This window comes from Phalaenopsis equestris, unplaced genomic scaffold, assembly GCF_001263595.1.
Source record: "Phalaenopsis equestris unplaced genomic scaffold, ASM126359v1 Scaffold000105, whole genome shotgun sequence".
Lineage (NCBI taxonomy): Eukaryota > Viridiplantae > Streptophyta > Magnoliopsida > Asparagales > Orchidaceae > Phalaenopsis > Phalaenopsis equestris.
The window spans coordinates 1126991-1148925 of record NW_018164547.1 but is presented as its reverse complement, the minus strand read 5'-3'; the positions used below and the strand labels follow the sequence as shown (position 1 = coordinate 1148925).

Below are 21935 nucleotides of genomic sequence, written 5' to 3'. Positions count from 1 at the left end.
GGTTATAATTAGAGGTTAAAAGAAAAAAAAAGGGAGCCATAATGGGAAGAGAAAACCTTAGTACACCAAAAGTTATTCACCAAGCCAATTAATATAAATCTATTAATTTCTTATAAGTATATTTATTATTATTTTTTCATGCATTGATTTAAAGCAAGAAAGTGTTATGTAGTTAAATATGAAAGTTTAGTTGTGAGAGATATAATTACATAAAAGTTGTGTGCTAAGTATCTAAATTTCCCTTTTTTTTTTAAATTTCAATGTTATGGCTGCGGGTTTCCTGGCAGTTTTTACCAAGAAGCTCTCTCGCTTGAAAAAAAACTTGCTCGCTTCTTCCCTGCCACTTCGCCTGCGCTCTTACGTTTAGTTCTCCCGTCGCACCCTCTCAAGTTCTTACTCGATGTGATATCATTTTCTTCTTCCCTGTGCTATTCCCATGGAAGCGTGGTGGCCCCGCTCTCTGGAGAGACATCTCAAGGCAATTCTCTCCTCGTCCCGCTCTTTCCCATTCTCCTTCGCTGCGCTCACGAAAACCCGCTCCTTGCATACCTTATCCCCTGTTTTAACCCCCTTATACAACCTACAACGTCCCTTCTTTCCCTTATCCCCCCTCCGCCCTACATATCGCCGCCGCCCTCTCATCCTCCGTCTCTTCCTCTTCCGCCCATATGCCTTCGACCACGTAAGTGCCTTCTCGTCTGTTTCTCTTGGTCAGGAATTTGACTGGAAGAACCACCACCACCGTCAGCAGCAGCAATCGGCCTCAGAGGACGAAATCTATGACGATCACCTTCTCGAGGTTCTCAGCAGGCGAAGCAGGGCCGGTTTATCCCCGTAAAGGCCTACTTCCTCTGCACCAGGTTTCTTAACTATCACTGCTATTTTTATCTGTTATTAAATGGCCACCTTGAATATTGATTCTATGTGTGGCGTTGTGGCAAGCAGCATCGATTTGAGGAGCTTGCAGTCACAGAACGCTTTTAACGTGATTCCTCCGAGTTCTCGTGCCACCAATTATGTGGTGCTTCGGTACTATGATTTCAAGGGAGACCAGGTAAGGATTTCCGCTGCATTTGATGTTAAATGCTCTCTGCTTAAAATTGTTGCAGCCCAATATGTTTTTGGATGCCTTCCTCATTGATACATGGAAAGTTTTTATGGAGTACATAGGATGCTTGACAATTGGTGCTTTTAACATGCTTTTGTGTTTTGAATTTTTTTCTTGTTGTTTGATCCAATGTTATTTAGATAATCGTGTTATTCAAACACCAGTATTATCTATCAAATCCAGTGTGTTTGGTCCAAAACTGGTTTGGAGCGATCAATATAATCGATTTATTTTGTGTTGAAAAGAGATGCTACCAGATAATTTGAGGAGAGAGTGGGTGGGTGGCTTGGATATTTACTAAAATTGGAGTTGTATAGCTCAAATTTTACTGCCTATGTTCCTCTATCTCAGATCAAATTTAGTTCTAGTTCACCCTTAAAGTCTTGTATTTTCTTCTATGTTTTTTTCCTGAAAAAGTGTCTCTTTTGCTGAGAAGAGCCCACTTCAGTTCTTGTTTGTGCATGCATCTTAGTTGGGTTATTGTTGATAGACATAATCTGCAACTTTAGGAAGCCCATCATTTAGCGTGCCCATTTGCATGCTATGGAAGCCAGTTAACTATGTATTGAAAAGCCATTTTCCCATGCCAACCTATGTCTTATTTAACTTAGCTTATTTGATTTTGCTATGATGCGCATTTCAAGTTATTGCGAATAGGTCAATTAGGCCATGCTTAGTCGCCTCCTTGGAGCTTATGGGTGCAATGCCCCAAGTTCGTCTAAATGGACCACTTTGGATTTCTTCTTGGCTAGTTGATGACCTAAGAGAGCTTGCATAAGGACTTTATGACACAAATAACCTCTTGGGCCTCCTTTTCAATTATTTGGTACTCCTTTCGAACATCTCTTGCTTTGACCAAGTTTATCTTATCTAATCACACTAAGAATAGCTGTGTCATACCCGACTTGATTTTTTTAACTTGATGATGTGGGCCTATTGTTAATTCTGATTAGTGTTTGAAGGCGAGTAGTCAAAGCCCCTTATTTACTTTTAATTACTTGGATGGAAACCAAAGATTTGGAATTTTGATGCAAACTAAGGCATGTGAAAATAAGAGGGCTCCAAGAACCAAAGAGAACAAAAAAAGATAAGAATTGAGAGAAGAATAGCTAAATTGTTTTGCGAATGATTCAATATTAATGGGATGATTGTCTTCATACAATCATCCCCTTAATATAATAGAGATTTTGATGAATAAAAAAAATTAAATAAGAAAAATACTTAAAATAAAAATAAAAAGAAATTTTGATAGATATTTCATAAAAGATAAGCCTTTAATGAAATAATCTTCTTAATAAAGTTATGATATATTTTATCTTTATTATATGATTAATCCTAATGAGAAAGGTGTTGATACATTCAATTTTGATTGGTCTAAATAAGGCTAGTGATGACATAATTATGCGTTGCTTGATTGTATCCTACGTCAACTCCTCCGAGATATGAAGAACTCTTCCTCAAAGAGTTGGGGTGTGACTTGTTTTCATAGAGAACTTAGTTGTGAGATAGGCTCCCGTCTCTATATAAGTAGCTCGGAAGTAGACATGCACGATAATCTATTTGTCATAAAGATAAACATAGCTTTTAGTGATTGATCTTCTATAGAGGTTCTTAAGTTTTAGAAGCTAGATTTTGACATACATCATGCATGAATTCAAAAATATAGACAACAATTTAATTTCAATATGGTTGCGGTAATGGTGGAAATATGCATATTGCAGTCAATTTGTATTATTTAATAAGTAAGCTTTAATATAGGGAACTAAACAGTATCATGTGTAACAATCTCAATAGCTCGTGAAAATTCTGGACTCCTCCTTATAGTATAATGTAGTTTATGAACACCTAGGTTAGTATCTATTGGTGGAAGGCATGGATATATAAAATCAACCTTTGATGGAGGGGGCCAAAATATATATAGTTGAGGAGAAACACATCTCCACTATAAATGTTAGGGAACAATTACAACGATAGAAGACTTCCGTAGACTTAGGGGCAACATCATTCTTCTTCATAGTATATGATACAAGAATCTCTTTATTACAAGGCATTGATCCCAATCATTCGATAAACTACATGATGTTATTCTTCTTCTTTTTCATCATTAACATTTATTTTAGTATACTTATCTCTAGAATTAACATCATTTATCTGCTGGTTCAATTCAATTTTGTCAAGGCTTTGCTTAATCCTTTGATTCTAATTCTTGTTATACCTTTTTTTTGATAATATTTATCATTTTAAATTTCAACCATTACATTACTTTGTACAACTATTTGTTGGTTCTATTCATTGACATATTTAGAGTGATTTGAATAAGATGTAGAATGACTTAAAGGTCGTTGATATTATTGTTGATATAATGGAGATCAATGATCCTCATACTGTGTTCTAATGAAGATTTTGCTAATCGATTATAATAGTAGTGAGAAGGAGGTCGACTATCATAGTGGCTAGCATTTCATCATTTACTATGTGATGACCAAGGAGATCAATTAACATAATAATTAGATCTATGGGATTAATCATATTTTGTTTCATGATAAGAGTCATAATGACTATATGAATAAGGTTCTTTTTATGTTAGTTTTAAATCGAAAAAATTCTTTATGATAACCATTATTAGAATTATTGTAGCTTGAACTGATAAGATAAAAAAAATCAGATCATAGGGTAGGGTAAAAATTTTTGAAGTCAACGATTGATTGTTGAAGTTTGGTCATGATAGAGAACCCATGTTGGCAAGGAGAAGGAGTGGGAGTAGAAATGTTGAGGGTTACGAAAGATTAGCTGCATCAAAAGTAGGGCATTGTAGCGGCTATGAGTATGAAAGCACAAGCATCATTCAATAGTGGAGTGAGTTTATCGTCATAGTGCAACAATACATGGTGACAACTAGGGGGAGTTTGTGGCGGGCAATTTGGGGCAAAGGGGAGCAAGTCCAGACAAGAAGGGGTGCAAGGTTTGCGAGATTGCGTGATAGATACAAAGTTGCATGAGGTGATAAGTTTGGCATTAGTGGGTGTAGTTGGATATTTAATGCGGTTTGGCATTATGTTGGGGGGTGTAGGCTTGAGATGCAAGGGGTTATGATTTTTGTGGCGAGGAAAATACATAGTAAATGTGTGGCAGGGAGGAATCAGTCTAGGAGGACTATGGATGAGGGACGTTCTTACAAGGCCCCTCTGAAGAGTGAGACTTGTTTGATGTTCAGTTGTCATAGTAGTCATGGACTAGAGGATGGCATTGGGTCATGGAGGAAAGAAAGGTAATTTTGTCAATATGGAGGCAATAGAATTGAGTTGGTGACTGGCAAATTACGATTAAAAGAAATGCATATGAGTAGTTGAGGTTCGGTCATAGAGTAAGGCATGGGTGAAGGTTTCATCCAGGATGAGATCACATGGGCAAATCATATAATACAGGCGGACTTGCGTTGTGTGGCATATGATCATTGATGATGGGTAATTGCAATTTGGAAGGAACATGGACTAAGCTTGGTGCTTGTGATGGAGTACTTGGTTTTGAAAAATAATGTAGAATCATTTGTGAGCATGTGCATGTGAAAAGATAGAGAATTCTAAATACCGGGAGGGAGAGATTCAATACTGATGAGTTGATTTCCTTCATACAAACAACCTCTTTTTTACAAGGAGGATTTTGACATCCAAGGATTCAAAAGAAATTTTAATGGATCATTCATAAAGCATAAGTTTACTCAAATAAAACAACACTAGATTGTACTTTTCTTGTATAGATATTCTTATTATGGTAGATGCTGACCTACCCGATTTTGGCTGGTCTAGATAAAGCTGGTGATGACATGTCAATTATGTTTTACATCACTCTTAATCTTATTTTTTGTAGTATTGGGCCGAAGTAGTAGACCATGAACATTCAATTGGCTGCACTTGCATTCCAATGTCGGGTGTGTACTTAGTAGTTGTATTGGTTTCGGTGCACTCGATGGTAGTATTGGTTATGGAGTATTCAACGTTATGAGGCCCCTATCTAGTGGGCTTGGTTCAGCCTGAATTTGAATGCAGGATTGTTTTTTGGGCTTGTGGGCTTGGTTCAGCCTGAATTTGAATGCAGGATTTTTTTTGGGCTTCTCCTTACACTACCATGTGGGCGGTTCTGTTCTGCTCTCAATAAAGAGCCATTTTTTGTTGCTCGCTGGTTCAGTTTTTTCTTTTTTATCAATGCAATCATAATGATCTTTCTTTTTTTGGTCATCCGTTTTAGCTGTTAGGTAGTGTTTAGGTTATAATTTATTAGATATTGACGATGGTATATGATAGAAATTTTGTTATTCCACTTGCTTCTTTACAAGCTTGTAGATTTTAACTTGTAAGTTTTTTAGGTGATGTTATGGTTCAAGGTTCGCTAAGTTTCTTAATGCTTAATATAGAGCTTAATTTTGAATTGCCATGTTTCAGGGTGTTGAGTTTGGTTCATTAAATGAGAGTAAATGTCACTACATGATTGTATTCCAATATGGCTCTGTTGTTCTGTTCAATGTTTCTGAGCATGAGGCTGATGGATACTTGAAGGTTGTTGAGAAACACGCATCAGGTTTACTGCCTGAGATGAGAAAAGATGGTATGTTTCTTTATGTGTGTCTACTTTCTACTAGTTATACCTTTCTAAACCAATCACAGTACTTTCTTCTGTTAGCACTCCAGTGTTTTTATGTTCTAAATTTAAGAAACAACTGGAGGGTGTAATTCTTCAAATACTAATAGCTCACTTTCTCTCTCTTGGACAAAAAAAAAAAAGAAAAGAAAAAAAGAAACTGATACATTGTTGTGATCAAACATGAAGTGATATATTTGAACTAAGTTTAGGCATGCCATTGATCATCACTATTCATAAAAATAGAGGTCTGTTGATAAATGTTATGAAGGATGCAAAAATCTAATGAATTAAAAATAACTTTATGTTTACATCCTTGCGCTATCCTCTCCATATAGTTGAGATGAACAAACTACTAGTATATATATATATTTTTATTTTGTGGTTTGAGGGTTAAAGGGAAGGGGATTAAAATGGGGGGATGGGGGTAAATTGTGAAAGAATTAGGTACAAAGGAAGAATTTTGAGGTAGTAAAGGACTTTTTTTGGTTGTTGAATATTTGTTAAATAGATGTAGGGAGAAGGGCAACGATTCTACTCTGGGATAAGGCAATAGAAGTTAGAGAAATTATTGAGCTATGTTTTTTTAGAGAGAAGAGTTTGTATTTATCAAAATCCCAGGATGTGGGTGTTGAGATGATGGAAGTTGACTTTTTGAACTATGATTTTACTTCATTTGTATTTTGTAGATTTCTTATTTATTTTATATTTGTTTATATGACGTAATCATGCTTGTAAAGATCTCTGTGGAGAATAGGTTCTGTTCTCTTCCCTAGTTCAATTCTCAAGTTGTCTTATAGTTGTTATAACCACTAGTTCTTTGTTAATTCAATCCTCTCGTCCTGATTTGCCCTGATTTGGGCTTTTAGTTTTAGTTTAGATTCTATTGGGCTCTGTTTGGAAGCATGATCCCATATTATATTGGGTCTTCTGCTTTTTTGACTAAAGGCTCACGAATTGGTAGTTTCACAGGATTTCCTGATTTCTACCTTTGTTAGCATTCCTACGAGTATGTTTTGTTGATTATCTGTCTTAGTATGTTGTTTCACTTATATCTTCAGCGGTGAGATTTTTGGTTGGGTTGTGATTGTTGGCCTTATTTTGTGATTATGTTAAAGGAGAACCTGAAGCACATAAATCAGTTCCATCAAAATCCATTATTTTGAGTTTCTTCTTCTTTTTTTTTGTGTGGGGGCTTGAATGTTGGTGGAATGTGAATACTTTTAGTGTGGTGCATGTTTAGAATGCCCAATTCTTAGTAAGTCATCTTCTTGTACCGTTTTGAGGTATGGATTACTTTTTCTGTGAATTATTCCATGTTCTTTTTTATTTTGTGATTTTGTTATGGCTAACCTACATAATTGAATTTTATGAAAACTTGTACAATATTATTATCGGTGTGTTTTACAATTGACATATGATTTTAATTGAGTCTGAACTAATATGTTAAATTTATTTTTAGTTTACCCTTAGATTATTGCTTGTATGCATTTTATGTATTTAATAGGTTTTGATCAAAGGATGTGAACTATTGTTTGTGAGTGTTGATTCCGTATGCTTGATTTAAGTGTATTAAATCATATGCTGCATAAGGAAATCCTAGGCCCTAAGGTGTCTTATGTTAGATTTGATTTCAAGGCTTAAGGTTGTCATATCAACTAAAAAACATAATACTAGAATCAATTGTAAACATAATACCATTATGCAATTTATATGAAATTGAGTAGGTTATAATTCTTGAGAATTACAGTATGATTATTATAAGATTCATAACCATGTTCTTACAATGATGCGAGGTATATTTTTTAGGTTATTTTTATTTAGAATCAATAAGTTGAAAGTTTTTTTTAACTTTATAATTTTATTAATTCTCAAAAAGTTGAAAAAAATAAATGAAACATGCTCATTCACTTTGACTATGACTTATTACTAAATTCATATGATTTAATGTAAAAGATAAACTTAATGGATAATATTTGTCATTCAGTGAATATATGAGCTTATTACATGATCAATTTGAGAATTGTAAGCAAGACAATATGCTGTATTTGAATATCTTTTTTAAGGTTTAAAAATTTTGTATTCAAATTTTAAATTTCCTTATAAAATCTTGTTATTATTTATTTCATTAATGATCTTAAACGGGAAATTAAGGACAAATTAAGAAATAATTTTCCAATAATACTACATGATGCCTTATACACAAACATTATTTTATGAAGACTACATCACCTAAACTCTATACATCTCATTTAAAGTTTATTAAACACATCATCATTGAATATAATTCTATTGAAGATACTAAAATTCATTAAAATTCTTTTGATGATGAGCTGGATGCCTCAAAGCTCTTGTTTGATTGTACATTTAATTTGTTTAAATTTCAGTTTACATCTACGTTATTGCACGAATTAATAATTGATCTAGAGATAGTATTTGAGTTTTAAACTAAAATTGAGTATGATGTCTTATTTGAACCTAAACTTTTGATAGAAATTAAATTTATTTCTAACTGTAAATATGAACAAATCATGTATTATGAAGTATTCTATATAGGTTATTTTTCTTTAAATAAATGACTCATTCAAATAAACACATCACAATTGCGTGGTTTAATTTTTTAAGTTTCTTAAACACCTCCATGTCATAAAATTAGTTACAGCAATAATATTTGTCTTTTGCATTTTATTATTTACATTATATCATTGTATCATTCATTAGTCATTTGTATGATATTGAAGCAGAATCATCATAATCAAATGAATCACAGTTATTGGTTTTTAGGCATGTGTCCATAGTTTTTATGCATGTTTTAAGTATGTTTCTTGTGTTAAATGTATTATTCTAAGTTATTTTAATGGCCTTAAACCCTGATTTCATATAAAGGTGCTTTAGGCTGCATGAAAGGCCCAATTGAATGGATATTGAACATTAAGGTTTTTCTTCTCTCTCTCGTACTCATCTGTATCTCTTCCTCTTTTTCCGATAGATTCTAGCTAACTCTTTTATATACTTGATAGGATTCGAGAAATATTTTCCCACAGAATTAGGGTAAACACATATTTTATTACAGTAATATCAAACATCCAAGATGAATACAACAATAAACACCTGCAATTTAAGAGGTAGAAAATCTCTCCCAAACCTTAATGTTAAGATACAATACCTCATATCATGTATAACTTTAACCTTAAACTACTTAACCTTAAACTATTAAGCTTTATTTATACCTAACAATCATAAATAATAAGACTGAATTGTCCTTAGGCTAATAAGAGACACAATTGCTCTTAGGTTGGGCACTAGTATGATAATACTCCCTCCCAAAAATACACCCTATTCTCAAGGTGGGAAAACCAGCTGATGTATTAAGTTGTGTGGCTACCGTTCTTAAACTGGTTAGAGTTTGATTCTCGTTGTCAATACGAACACACTCGTCATGGGCTTCTTTAACAACTCAAAAGTCCGGGTCGTCACTTTCATCCACTGAAAGTAATCATTTTTCACTTTCTTCGTCTACGACCACACAATCGAATTATGACCCTTCACGAACTTTGGGTAGAATCATGTAAGTCCCATAAACCTTCTCAATCTCTTCTAATTCTTAGGTAGTGGCCCCTCCAGCCTATCCACCACCTTCGATGAATCCACTGACACCAGGGCCTTACACAAATTAGTCACCACGAAGCACTATCATCTTATCTCCCTCTTGAAACTCCATGATTAAAAATTTCCATTTCATCTTAGTCTCCTCTATGGATCGTAACTATTTCATACCCAATATATCACGTCAGTGCTCCTTAAATCCAAAGGACGAAAATCTTCCATCATCTGCATGTCTGGTTTTGTTAAAATCACTTCTTACAAACTCCTCTTATCTTCTCCACCTATCATGTCTCTTTCATGACTCCAAAATTTCTTGTGTCCACCTTCTCAAGCTCCAATTTATTCGCTATTTGAGTAGATATAAAGTTGTGGGTGGTCTCATCATCTATAAACACAACTACGTGTTGCTATCCGATCTACCTCTGAAGTTTCATAGTGTGGTTTGATGTAAATCTCACCACAGAGTTCAATAAGACATTCGCTATTTGAAGATGATTTAGGGTATGTTTGGGATAACTGTTGAATATTTATAATCTGCTGATAAACAAATTATTTTGATAATCTGATAACCTGCAGATCATCAAAATAAACTGGCTTGTTGTTTGGGGAGCTTATAAAGAATAGTTTATTGACAGCTGTTGCTGGATAAATGACCATCCTATCAAGCTGTTTGTAACAAAACTGTATAATCAAGTAAATTAATAAGAAAAATTGCATATGAATTGAGTGGTATGTATGTAATTGCCCAATTATATTATAATTGAACCTCTGAATTTGATTGATCAAACAAAATTTGATATGGAGGAAAGAGGATGTTTTTATCCAGTAATTTAGAACCCCCAATGCCACAACACGCCATGCTGTATAATGCATAGTCCAAGAACCCCTCTCAATTTGATTGATTAAACAAAATTTGATATGGAGGAAAGAGGATATTTTTATCCAGTAATTTAGAACCCGCAATGGCACAGCACACCATGCTCTGTATAATGCATGTTCCAGGAAGCAATCTATCAAGCCGTGAATCACAGCTTCCTCTTTTTTTGGTTTTATAGAACATATATGTAGCCACTTATGCAATGTAATGAATACCAACTCAAGCTCATAAATATCCAAAAATTTGAGGCAATCAAATCCGGTAGCATTTTCTCTCTATTTGTAAAGTTCAAAACCTTTCACTTTCGATTTGTCTCTCTTCTCCCTTCCCATATATGGTGTGAATTTACGGGTAATCAACACTCCGTTTATGTACATATCAGAGAAATGTAACTGAAAATGTGAGGGTCGAAAATCTACCTAATTTGAGGCGAGAAGGAACATAAGGAAGATCGGGGAGGGCGAGAGTGGGGATTTTCGTTACAAAAACGTACCTTGGTGTTGATCTCCGTGAGGGTGAAGGAGCAGAAGGAAGAAGGAAGATCGAGAGGTCGAGAGCGAGGGAGAGCAGAGGAGGGCACAGCCGGAAATCTTTACCCTAACGCGATAAACAGATGCAAGACGCTGGCTTATTCCCGCTTCACCCCCTATTAACAAATTCGGGATCAACATTTCGGAGCGGCACCCAGACGCGACCCCAATGTGTTTTTCAAACACTGCGGTGGCAATTTCAAAACGCCGCCGCAGCCCAATAAGCTGCCCCAAACGGGGTCTTAATATTAAAATTTTCCTCTCTCTCTCTCTTTTTCTCTCTGTCTTCTCTCTCTCTTGTGTCTATCTCTTCTCTTCCTCTCTCGTTTGATAGATTCCTATGCTAAACTCTTTGCGGTGCCACAGTTCGCTTTAGATTTGGATGAAGAGATTAAAAAAAAATAGAATGTTTGTTGCTACCTTTATAAGTCTATTGATTTGAATTATACATACATGAAATTCAACTATCTGATAAAACAATGGTTCGTTTAAATCCTTTGAGGTTTCTTATGGTAACCTTCAAGAAATTTATCGCTAAAGGAGGGATTGTATTAAATCATGCAACATGTGGGGATGAATGCATTTGGAAATTCTGACAATTTTTTATATTAGGTAACCCTTTAATATATTTGACTTGACTTTATTTTATGCACTTATCAGCAACGCTTTGAATTCCACTGGTTTTCTACCTTCTCTTCTGTAGTTTACATTCAACACGTCATAAGATAGTTGTATGCATGTTGTTCTAGGCACAATATTAGAGAATGAACTTTTGTCTAATATTAATGGTGGATATAAAAAGTATCTTGAATGCTAGAATTACAAACCTGCATGTGATGATGATAAATCACTCTACTAGTGACATAATAGTTAAACCCATATTTACTAAATTTATATCAAATGCTCAATTTGTTTGAACTTATTTTTTCTAGCTGGTCATATTTGATAAAAAACTCGAAGTTTATACCAAGAAGAAATGTAAAATATGAGCATTGGGACAAGCAAATTGTCATTCTCAGCTTTATTTGTATTTCATAATTTTCTTATTATATTAGTTTATTGTAGTGTGATCATGCTTAAGATAATCCCTATAAAGAACAACTTCCATGGTTTGGTTCTTGGGTTTGTCATGTGAATTGGGCCTTTTATAGGAAGTATAGGTATCTAAGTTAATAGGTTTTTGTTACGAGGTCGCCTGGCCCAAGAACAATTTAGTCTTTTATTATTATTATTGTTGGGTATAAATAAGCTTGTTTTGTCTAGGGTTAGGTTTATGCATGATCGAGTTGTGAGTCTTAGTTTTAGGGTTTAAGAGAGATTTCATACCTCTTGAATTATAGGAATTGGGAGAGATCGCCTACCTCTCAAATCCTAGGTGTTTATCTTTTGTATTTGTATGAGTTTTTTGAATTATTACAATATAATTCGTGTTTGCCGTAGTTTTTGTGGAAAAGTGTTTCGACTTTGATGTCGGTTTGTATCAAATTGGTATCCGAGCCATTGATTTCTAGAAACCATGGGCAGAGGGGGTGTTCAGGTCATTATCAACCACGGATTGCAGTATAAAAATTACTTGCAGTCGTACTTATGAGCCACAAAGGGATAGCGGCTTGCTGAGACCCAACATGTTGTTTCTACACCGTCTGCCTCCATACAACTGCGATCAGCGTGACCTAGGAAGTGGCGTACAGAGATTCAAAGCCCCCTATTCTTCTCACCCAATACAGTTGTGATCAGAGCTATCTGGGAAGGCAGCGCAGCGTACAGTGACCCGAATCTCCATCTTTCGTGTCCTCTGGCACCGTCTTCACGTACAGTCGTGTTTCTAGTAGCTAGTCCGCATCCGATCATTTTCTGCACTACCAACTCTGAAGTTCAGAAATTTTCAATCATTTGCCTCGTCTGATAGATTACAGGTACTTTCATTATTTGGGGAAAATGACAGCTAAGAAAGTAGATGATTCAAAGAAAAAAGTAGAGGAAGGGATCAACCAAGTCAGATCAGGGATGGACCTCCATAGAGGATAGGTTTTCTTCCATGAAAAATTGAATGGAGGATCGAGAGAAATTTGAGAGATGATAAAGAAGCTTATTGAGATGCAATCCAAGACCCCGTCGACGATTCAATTTGCAAATCCTAACCAAAGATTGATTGGAGAATCCATGGCAAGATCGAAGGGAAAAAAGATCGAAAATGAGGAACATGAGGAGGAAAATATCCACCATCACGAACCACCTCTCAAGGCTCCGATTAGGGATGTATTTGAGATTTCTGATGGAGGCGGTTGGGCCGAAACATGGAGAAGGGATTATGCCAGATGTATGAAGGAGCACGTAGAATAAAGGAGAGATGTAAGGAGGGGATATGACTACAGTCGAAGGAAGGACTTTTACCCTTGATACACAGTAGGAAATAACTGTGGAAGTGGAAGTTGGGGCGGAGATGTTAGAGTTAGGAAGTTGAAGATGCCGGTCTTCGAGGGAGAAGACATACATAGGTGGATGTATCAGGCCGAGCGATACTTCGCCTTGAATGGGTTATATGAGGAGAAACTCATGGCGACACAATTGTGTTTGGTGGATAAAACCTTAGTCTGGTTTTAGTACAGGGAGGCTAGATGATCGATTCGTTCGTGAGATGAATTTAATGATTGTCTGTTGGAACCTTTACGAGTCATTCTGGAAGAAGACCTACACGAGTAATTTTATGTCTTGGCTCAGTAGGGGACAATCATGGAATATAGGGAGAGATTTGAACTATTGTCGAGACGACTGTGGGGGATTTCTAAACAGGATTAGAGAGGAAGTTCTTGAAATGCTCAAAGCCCGACATATGAGCAACAATCAAACTACTAAGACCTCGGGGATTGAGGAAGATGGTGGAGTTAGCCGAGATGGTGGAAGATGAGAACTAGATGAAGAAAGCCAATAGGAGCAACACAGATGGAGCATCGTATGGAACTGCTGCTACCATGACGATGCCAAACGTTTAGACAGTGGAAGTCCAGAGGGAGGTTGCACGAGACACGAATAATGGATCACAACCTGGAGCAACACTCAAGCGCCTTACAGAGACAAAGATTCGAGAGAAGCGAGCTTAGAGGTTATGTTTTCGGTGTGATAAAAAGTGTTGAAGATTACAAGTTCTCATAGTGCAGAACAAGGAAATAGAGAATGAAGAAATAGAGACAACTGTTGGAGAGGAGGAACATTCATTTTTTCCCACTATGAGGACAGTTTGCCTTTTTGGGGGGGAGTATTGTTATGAGGGTGCTTAGCTGAAGGCAAATTTATTTTTTGTATGTCTAAGGGCAATTTAGTCTTTTATTATTATTATTGTTGGGTCTAAATAGAGTTGTTATGTTTAGGATTAGGTTTATGCATGAGATCGAGTTGTGAGTCTTAGGTTTAGGGTTTAGGAGAGATTTCCTACCTCTCGAATTGTATGAATTGGGAGAGATCGTCTATCTCTCGAATTGTAGGTGCTTATCTGTTGTATTTGTGTTAGTTGTTTGGACTATTACAATAAAATTCGTGTTTGCCTAATTTCTGTGGAAAGGAGTTTTGACTTTTACGTCAGATTGTATTAGTTTTCAACTTATTTTCCCTTATATAATGTTATATCCCATCATCATTTGTGATTTGTGATTTGGGGCTTGCAGCTATGTTGTTCCATAGGATCCCATGATTGCTGCCTTTGTGAGCATCATTACAAGCAATCTTTGTGGCTCAATGGAGCCTTATCATGTGTTGTTCATTATGTATCTTTAATGATGTGATTTTTGCTGGACCAGGACTTTTGACCTTTTTTCTGTTATTGTGCGATTATAAATAACGGGAAACATGATGGCTGTAAATTCTGTCTAGTAATAGTTACTTTGAGGATGTTGTTTCCCTCCAGTGCTCAAGTGCTGGTTGGATATAAATTTTTCTACTATAGTGCAAATGATGACTATCAAATTGTATAGTAAGTCATTTCCTTGTATTGGTATGAGATTTAAATTTCTATTTTTAGTGATGTTTACTTGTTATTCTATTTTGCTATTGTTCTTCATATGCATTTGGATTTGATTAAATCTTATATTTTCTATTATGTCTAATTGCAGTGTGATTTCTGATTGTAGCGTAATTCTGTCAGCACCGTGATTTCCAGGGGACTTGTGGTTTCTTTAATCCTTAACTTTTATTCTAATTATTTATTAGGCGACAATTAAATTATCGTGTGAATTTTATGTTTTCTCTTTTCATTGAAAGCAAAAATTATTTAAAATAATGCCACGTAAACTGTAAATTTTGATTCCATATATGTGATTATACAGATTCTGGATCCTAAGATGTCCTTGATTAAATAGGTTACAACGCACTGTTCAAACTCTATTTACAAAGATTTAGCCATGATAGAATCAACAACTATCATTTTTTTTTTTAAGGAATTTAGAGCCAAGAAGATATTAAAAACATACGCTAACAACTAAAGATGATGTACAGACTGCTGCTGCTTCTAACGGTGATGTTCAGGTGTTATTCTGAGCTAGTTGTGGAGCTTGTAATGGGGTGCTGATAATTGGAAGAAATTGTAGCTTGGTGCGGAAAATGAAATTAAATCCTAGCTTGGAGCAACAATGATAATGGTAAACATATTCTAACCTTTAATAGTAAAAATTAGTAAAATAATGATCTGCTTATAACTGAATTGCTGCATATTTTTTGAGAGTCAGCTCTAATGTCTTATTATACGAGATGACAGAGATGCATCCTGATGCTGTCATGATATTGTTGAAGAAGGGAAGGGTTGTGATCTCGGACACCAGAGGGAAAGCAAGATTGGCTGAAGTGAGGAAGGTCATGACATAAATTCTAGTCAATCTTCTTAATGAGGGAGATGTAATCTAGCAGATCAGGGGGTTCCAACTTGGCCCTTTCAAGACTTATTAATGATATAAATTACTTTAAAAACTTGAGAAATGAACTAAATTTTACTGGAGTGATCAAGGAAATTGTTTAATTAATTTAGGTAATTAAGAAAAATCTAACGTTATATTAATTAAGGAAATTTTTATTAATTAATCATATTTATCATTAAAAATAAATGCCAACTGCCATTGATATTCTGCAGCTTCTAGTTAAACTAACAACAGTCTTTAGTGCTTTACCATAGTTAGTTGCGTTTGTTATTTGCCTTTTCTTAATGCTTTTGCAGTTAAACCTCTTGGCATAAGTTTGTCTCACTTCTTGTCTTTGCTATGATTTCATCTTAAGCTCTCTCACTAACCCGTATTGCCTTTAATTTGTTCTGTAAAAACATTTAGCGCACAACACCCAATTCCTATCTATTTACATATCTAACATCAACTTTTTCTTTTTACAATTTTACCTCCCAAATCTTTCATTTCGCGTCAAAAATACCACCAATTTAACTTTTAAAAAATGAAATAGACTTTTTATGCATATGTAAGGTATGTATGTAAAAATTGATGGTTGGCTGTTGAATATGTAAATGCATAGGAATTAAGAGGTACGTATATAAGCCATCCAAACATTAACTGCAGATTCATGCATGAACCGCTGTCATGGTTATGTATAATAATATTTTTCCATATCCTGATCTTAGAATTTATGATGAACTCGTCAAATCCATGTTCACCATTTGTTACTTTTATTAACTTCTAGGCTGCTGTTTTTTTTTTAATGCATAAAATTATATAAAAACTGCGTCTTGTTGTTGTGGGTGTGAATCGAGTGTCAAAATTTGAATAGTAGGATATTGGTAACTTTGGTTTTTCATTATTTTTATATTTCTGAGAAAGCAAAAGGGTGGGTCTGAGCTTATGTAAGTCACTATTTGCTATGCATCAAGGAAAATAAATGTTGATAAAGACAAGCTGAACTTATTAAAGATATAGGGTGAGTTTGGGGCGGCAGTGCGGTGGCGATGGCGGTGTGGTGTCGCACCGTAGTTTTTTCTATTTGATAAACTGTGTTTTGCCTGGGTTCCACAATCGAGTTATATTAAGGATTGACATAAATTCATATGTTTTTTAATCTGTAGTGGAAATGCTTATAAATGATAATCAAAGTGAGATAATTTGACAATTCAATTTGGTGAGAATTCTGTTGAAATAAAAGAAAAGTTGGAATAAGTCGAGAAGGCTTAGCATAAAATGAGAGGATTAGTAGAATATTTTGGTAGATTTAGTGGTTTTATATGGTTATCAATCAATATTAATATATATGACAAAGGTTCCTAGTTATGATAAATTTAAATTTCGTGAGAAGATTATGAGGATAGATGAGGATATGAGCCTTGGAGTTTATGCTAGTTAGTTAAAATGGAAGTGTCTTAAGTGCATTATCTGCTGATAGAATATCCTGGTGACTTGATGATTAATTTTTGAAATTTTAATTAAACATGCTGTGCTGTATTGACATTATTGTTGTGTGGTCAAGTCAATGATTGTTAAGTTGATTGTATAAGAAATACAAAATGTTATGATGAATGTATGAAAAAACTAGAATTGGTATATTCAGAAAAGATTTTATGAGGTGGATTATGAGAATAGCATCTGTTGAAAATAAAATGGTGGGTAACTAACTTTTATTTGATTTGAACTTTGATAATGGAAGAAAGAAACATCTTGTCGAGGAATAAAAAAAGAGAAAAGGTAAACTAAAAATAACGTGGATTTAACTTGTGCATTAAGATTTAAATCCTTATGCAACGGTAACTATAATTGAATAATGAATGGGATTTATAAAGTTGGTCCCAAATAATTGGAATATTGGTGATTGTTCTTATGAAATAATCACACAATTATGGAAATTTAAGAAAATAGTCCATCGGATTGTAGATAACAAAGAATAGAAAATTAAATGTAATTCTAATGAAATTTAAATTTACAAATCAGTCAAATTACAAGAAGACTAAGTGATACATTGGTATGATAATGTTAAGTGCCTTGGATCTATCATTTAAAAGAATACTGATGGGAAATTCTGCCAAATTAGAGCAAATTAATTTATTTTTCTTCGATAATACCAATGATAAAACTGGAATATATGAAGATAAGCACCTACAATTTGAGAGGTAGGCGTTTTCTCCCAAATCCTACAATTCGAAAGGTAGAAAATCTCTCCAAAACCTTGACCATTAGACTCAAGACTCAATCTCATGCATAATTCTAACCCTAAGTATATTAAGCCCTATTTATACTAAACAATAATAAATAATAAAAGACTAAATTGCCCTTAGGTTAGACACCAACAAAACAATACTCTTCTCCCAGAAAGACATATTGACATCAAGGTGGGAAAAATTGTTGGATCATTTTGTATGCTTCCCATGGTCTGTCGTCATCTGGCAATTCTTTCTATTTAAACAGAAATTCGTAGAGACCCTCAGGAATTCAAAATGTCGTTTTTGGATGCATCTGAATCGGACGGTGTCCTGACTTCCGGTCAATCTTAGAGAGAAAATCACAACACCAAATAACTCATCCTGTAGCTTATCAATCATCGAAATCTCTGTCAACTATATAACATTTATTTTTTCCATCTTTATCAACTTCGATCCTGCTTGCTCTTGTTTGTTCAAACCATCCGAATGTCGCGCTATTTCTTCTAAGTGTTGACGCTCAAGTTTGCTCTTGATTTCTTCGCTTGATATTGTAGCTCCCGGTCCTTCTAAAGCAGTGATGCTACCCTGATGTCGTGCAATTCCTTTTGGTTGTTGCTACTAGCGTCTATTCCTGGCATCGTCGCTTGATCATGCAACGGATGGAGGTGGTTTTATGTGAAAATCCATGATCTTCTTCATTATTTCTTTTAAGGTCTTGAATTTTCTCTCGATCTCCCCTCCATGGATGAGAGACATCTGTCTATTTCAGAATTAATTTGGCTTATCTTTTTCTCTAATGTTTTGTCCAGACCATATATTCTTGTGGTCGTTATTATTCCGAGGATGAACTCGGATCAGAAATCGTCATTGCATCGCAATATTAAGTTAATCAATGTTTTCTATGTCCTTGCTTAATCAATATTGTTATATTGCTTTAGTCGCTGCCAACTAGCTTGAATCATGACTTTTCTATAATTAGGGCATGTCGCAATCCCAAGCAACGATTGAGCAGAGTGGAGAGGAAAGTGTTGTGTGGGCTTTAGAGACATGAGAGGCATGAGGTTTTGCGGATCGGGCACGTCGCGGTAGCTTCGTAGCACACACCATGATCCCTTTTCTTTTCAGCACACACAACGATGTCATCATTGTCGTACCATCTAGAGCGGATCACTTCCTTTGATTGCATTGTATTGCGAGATTCCTGTATGATGTTGCGATCCTTCTGTGCGCACATGCCAAACCCATCGTTCATTTGTTCGATCCCGCTGCAGGCTTACGCGACTGTATCCTTGTACCGTATGCCCATTGCAAGCTTCCTCTTATAAGCTGCGATCCTTTTATAAGCCACTATCCTTTTTTCTTCCTCCAACTCATTTTTCTTCCAAGATCAAATGCTTTGATATCATATGATATGAAATTCTATCGAAATTAGGGCAAAGCAAATTATTTTTCTTCAGTAACACCAACGGTACAACTATAATACATAAAGATAAGCTCCTACAATTTGAGAGGTAAACAATCTCTCCCAAATTCTATCATTCGAGATGTAGGAAATCTTTCCCAAATCTGTAAGGGGCTGAGTGTGCTGATTAATTTCACAAAAACATTTATGACTGCTGAAATAAATCAGGTTTATTTGAGATAAGGCCTTTGTTTGATGCAGTGGAAATGTCATTGGGACTCTTTTTGAGTTTCTATGTTAATTATTGCATCATGCATAAAATGTACAGTCAATGTTTTTCTCTAACTATGCTCTGTCGTTCTTTTTTTCATTGATATCCACAACTGGTTGAAAAAAATCTTAACTTTTGCTTGATACTTTCTTTCTATTTAATTCTAGATTATGCCGTAGTAGAGAAGCCTACTTTGGATGTATGGATGCAAGGGGGGCTTGACTACATTATTCTTAAAACTTTGAGCATAGATGGAATCCGCACTATTGGAAGTGTTCTTGGTCAGAGCATTGCCTTAGACTACTATATCCGGCAAGTATGTCCCGGAAATTTCTCTAAATAGGGGCATTTACATACATACCACACAATTCTTCTGTATTTACATTTTTAACACCTAAATTTTCATATTAACGTAGGTACACTCAATTCTTTAACATCAGATCAAAAGTACCACTATCAGTTGCCTTTTAAAAATGAAATACATTTTTTCATTAATAAGTTTATGACGTCAAAGTGTTATAATTATAAATATGAAAGTTTAAGTATAAGATATGTAAATACATAAGAATTGTGGTAACTGATATGTACGTAAATTTCTCTAAATTAATATACTGTGAACAGTTTAAAGGAGTATGTATGACTTCAATTCACCATCTTGTTTAGGTTGATGGAATGGTTGCAGAATTCACTGATATTAACCGAGGCATGGAAAAGACCGGCACCTTTACCATGCAAAGGAAGAAACTTTTTCAGTTGGTTGGAAAAGCAAATTCAAACATGGCAGATGTCATCCTTAAACTTGGGCTTTTCGAGAGGTAATATTGGTATTCCCATTCCCAGTTGCTCTCTTCATCCAATTTTTAAAACAAATAAAAAGAAAATTTAAAATAAAAAATAAAAAATAAAGCATATGTTTTGGGAATTTCTTAAACAAAGACGCACACATCTGCTACATACATATACTTGAAATCTTTCTGGGCTTATGGGAAACACAGGATCCAAATCCACGCCGCCAAATTAGTTTCACGTCTTCCTATCTTTACAGGACAGATATTGCTTGGAGAAATGCTAACTATGCCCAGATTTGGGAATATCTTCGGGATGAATACGAGCTGAGTCAAAGGTTTGGAAACCTTGATTTTAAGTTGAAGTTCGTTGAGGTAAGTTGAATGAAAAGGCATTTCCTTTTCTTTTAATACTACTGCAATCATTTACATCCACTTTATAGTCTATTTATTTGGGACGATTTACATACATGCCATTCAATTCCTATATAGTTACATATCTAACACTTAAACCTTAATTTTTAAATATATGCCACTTTAGCCATGCATGAATAGATGCATTTCACTTCTAGTTAAAAAGTGACATTTTCTATGCAGTATGAGAGAGTTGGGTGGTGTCAATCTAAAAGTGAAGTTTAGTTTTTTGATATGTAAATACATAGGAATTGTGTGTTATGTATGTAAGTGCTCCCCCTTTATTATTATTATCCAAGGCTTGGATATAAATTTTTTTCTTTTCTTTTCTGTTTTTTTCTTTGGCGTGCAGCATAATATTCGATTTCTTCAGGAAATTCTTGAGAACAGGAAATCAGTATTTTTGGAGTGGCTTATTATTGTTCTGATAGGTGTGGAAATCCTGCTTTCTGTTTTCAGTATTGCTCAGGGATTATGAGCTCTCTCTCCTATTAAGCATATGAAATTAAGCTTAAAGGTCAGTCTTAATATCATTTCCTTTCTCTTATATTTTTTGGCCATTCTTATGTATAAATTTGCGTTCACCTGGCAAGCTTAGCTTTTGATCCAATTTCAATTTAATTCGATTTAGGATTGTAGTGTGGCTTCTACTGAATCTCACCATACAACTTTGAAGCTCGGTAGGCAAAGTGCAAGAATAGCTATACTTACTATACTCTTATTATCATGTATATATTATGCATTTGAGTAATTGATGTTGTATTCCATTTTCGCGGCTCGGTTTGCACATCAGGTACATATGCAAGTGTGCATTGTGCTTTTAGTTGAATTCATCAGAAGGGATTGTGTAGTTCTCTAGTAAGAGTGCGCTTACTTGCTTGCTTCTCTCTAGTCAATGCTATAATTCCATATCCAATGATTTATTAATTAAAAATGTATCTTTATTAATGTTATCTAATTATGTAAAAAAATATTGTATAATTAAAAATAATGTATTTACGTTATTAGCTTGTTAATTATATGAACATTCTGAAAATAATATGTATATAATGATAAAATACAAAAGGTTATCATTTTATTATGTGTTAGAATATTAGTAGTGGTGGAAGAAGTAATCTCCTGGGTTACCTCGACAGAATGTCGTTTGGATGCCAACTTTGCAAACGCATATTGCTAAAGCTGGCGGAAAGTAG

The 21935-nt window shown here is 34.9% G+C and overlaps 1 protein-coding gene across 1 annotated transcript; it reads left to right on the top strand.

Moving 5' to 3' along the window:
* The first annotated feature begins 275 nt into the window (after window positions 1-275).
* Window positions 276-21615, top strand: LOC110020631. Its single transcript, XM_020718789.1, is given in 9 exon segments — window positions 276-799; window positions 802-860; window positions 946-1054; window positions 5548-5710; window positions 19711-19859; window positions 20207-20358; window positions 20589-20703; window positions 21095-21259; window positions 21374-21615. Coding segments are annotated over 8 exon segments (1236 nt in total). The 5' UTR covers window positions 276-436; the 3' UTR covers window positions 21221-21259; window positions 21374-21615.
* Window positions 21616-21935: the final 320 nt, after the last annotated feature.